At 41.3% G+C, this 892-nt stretch overlaps 1 protein-coding gene across 3 annotated transcripts in view; it reads left to right on the forward strand.

Annotated features, from left to right (window-relative positions):
* Positions 1-317: 317 nt before the first annotated feature.
* The window catches only part of IQCH (IQ motif containing H), a gene marked incomplete at both ends in the record, with an annotated part of 100684 nt that continues 100109 nt past the window's right edge, over positions 318-892 (forward strand). For all 3 annotated transcript variants that reach the window (XM_082617323.1, XM_082617324.1, XM_082617325.1), the window contains one exon: positions 318-866. In XM_082617323.1, the coding sequence (XP_082473449.1) occupies positions 318-866 (549 nt within the window). The remainder of the gene's footprint in view (positions 867-892) is intronic.

An 892-nucleotide genomic window follows, 5' to 3' on the forward strand; every position in this document is an offset into this window, starting at 1 on the left:
ATCACAGAGATTATGGGGTCAGCTGACCATATCAAAGTGAACTAAATGCATAAATTTTATATGAGTTTCTTACAACAATTTTATAAGAATGATAATAGCTTTGAGCAACCTCTAAAATATCTTCTGGCAATGAGTTTTATGATTATATAACAGCCTAACTTTCCTATTACGACATGTATGTATTAAATCAGAACTAGGACCCATATCCTCCCACCATCAAGTAATAAACGATAATGTGATAGTGTGTGTCTTGACCGTTCATTTATAGTAGATTGTAATTATATTTCATCTCTGCTGACACTTTCCTTCCATAGGCCATGAAAGTGACAACACCTTCTGAGGCTCTGAAATCACCATGGGATTATGACTTTTTTATTTATAATGGTGTTGTAGACAAGACAGCCCCAGACTTCTTAGCATTCAAGGAGCATTTCAGTTTGTGTTGGGGAAGTATTTTTTCGCTCTTGGAACACATCGAGAAGTTTCTCAGGAACTATGCGATACCAGAAGTCAAAATAAAAGGGAACAGTTTAGTAGCGCTCCTTCCAGAGTTTGACCTGAAGAATAAACTTACCAGATACGACCTTCTCTCAGTGTTAGAGAACCCAGCTCACATCCAAATGATGTTAAATCTTCCCGGGCAAAGATACAAGGGCCGAGATGGAAAGACAGAGGCTGCCATGAAGATCCAAGCCACATGGAAATGCTACAGAGCAAGAAGATTCTTCCTTGTTTATCGCCGGCAGAAGTGGGCGTCAGGTGTGATCGCCGTTGCGTGGCTCTTACATTGCCGTAAGACCCGGCTGAGGAAGCTCCTGAAGGAATCACGTGAAAGACACCTGGAGAATTTCCGCATTCGAGCCAAGGTATACAAGGCTGCCAGCTGTTAAGG

The sequence above is a fragment of the Mesoplodon mirus genome (assembly GCF_964341445.2).
Source record: "Mesoplodon mirus genome assembly, chromosome: 4".
Taxonomy (NCBI): domain Eukaryota; kingdom Metazoa; phylum Chordata; class Mammalia; order Artiodactyla; family Ziphiidae; genus Mesoplodon; species Mesoplodon mirus.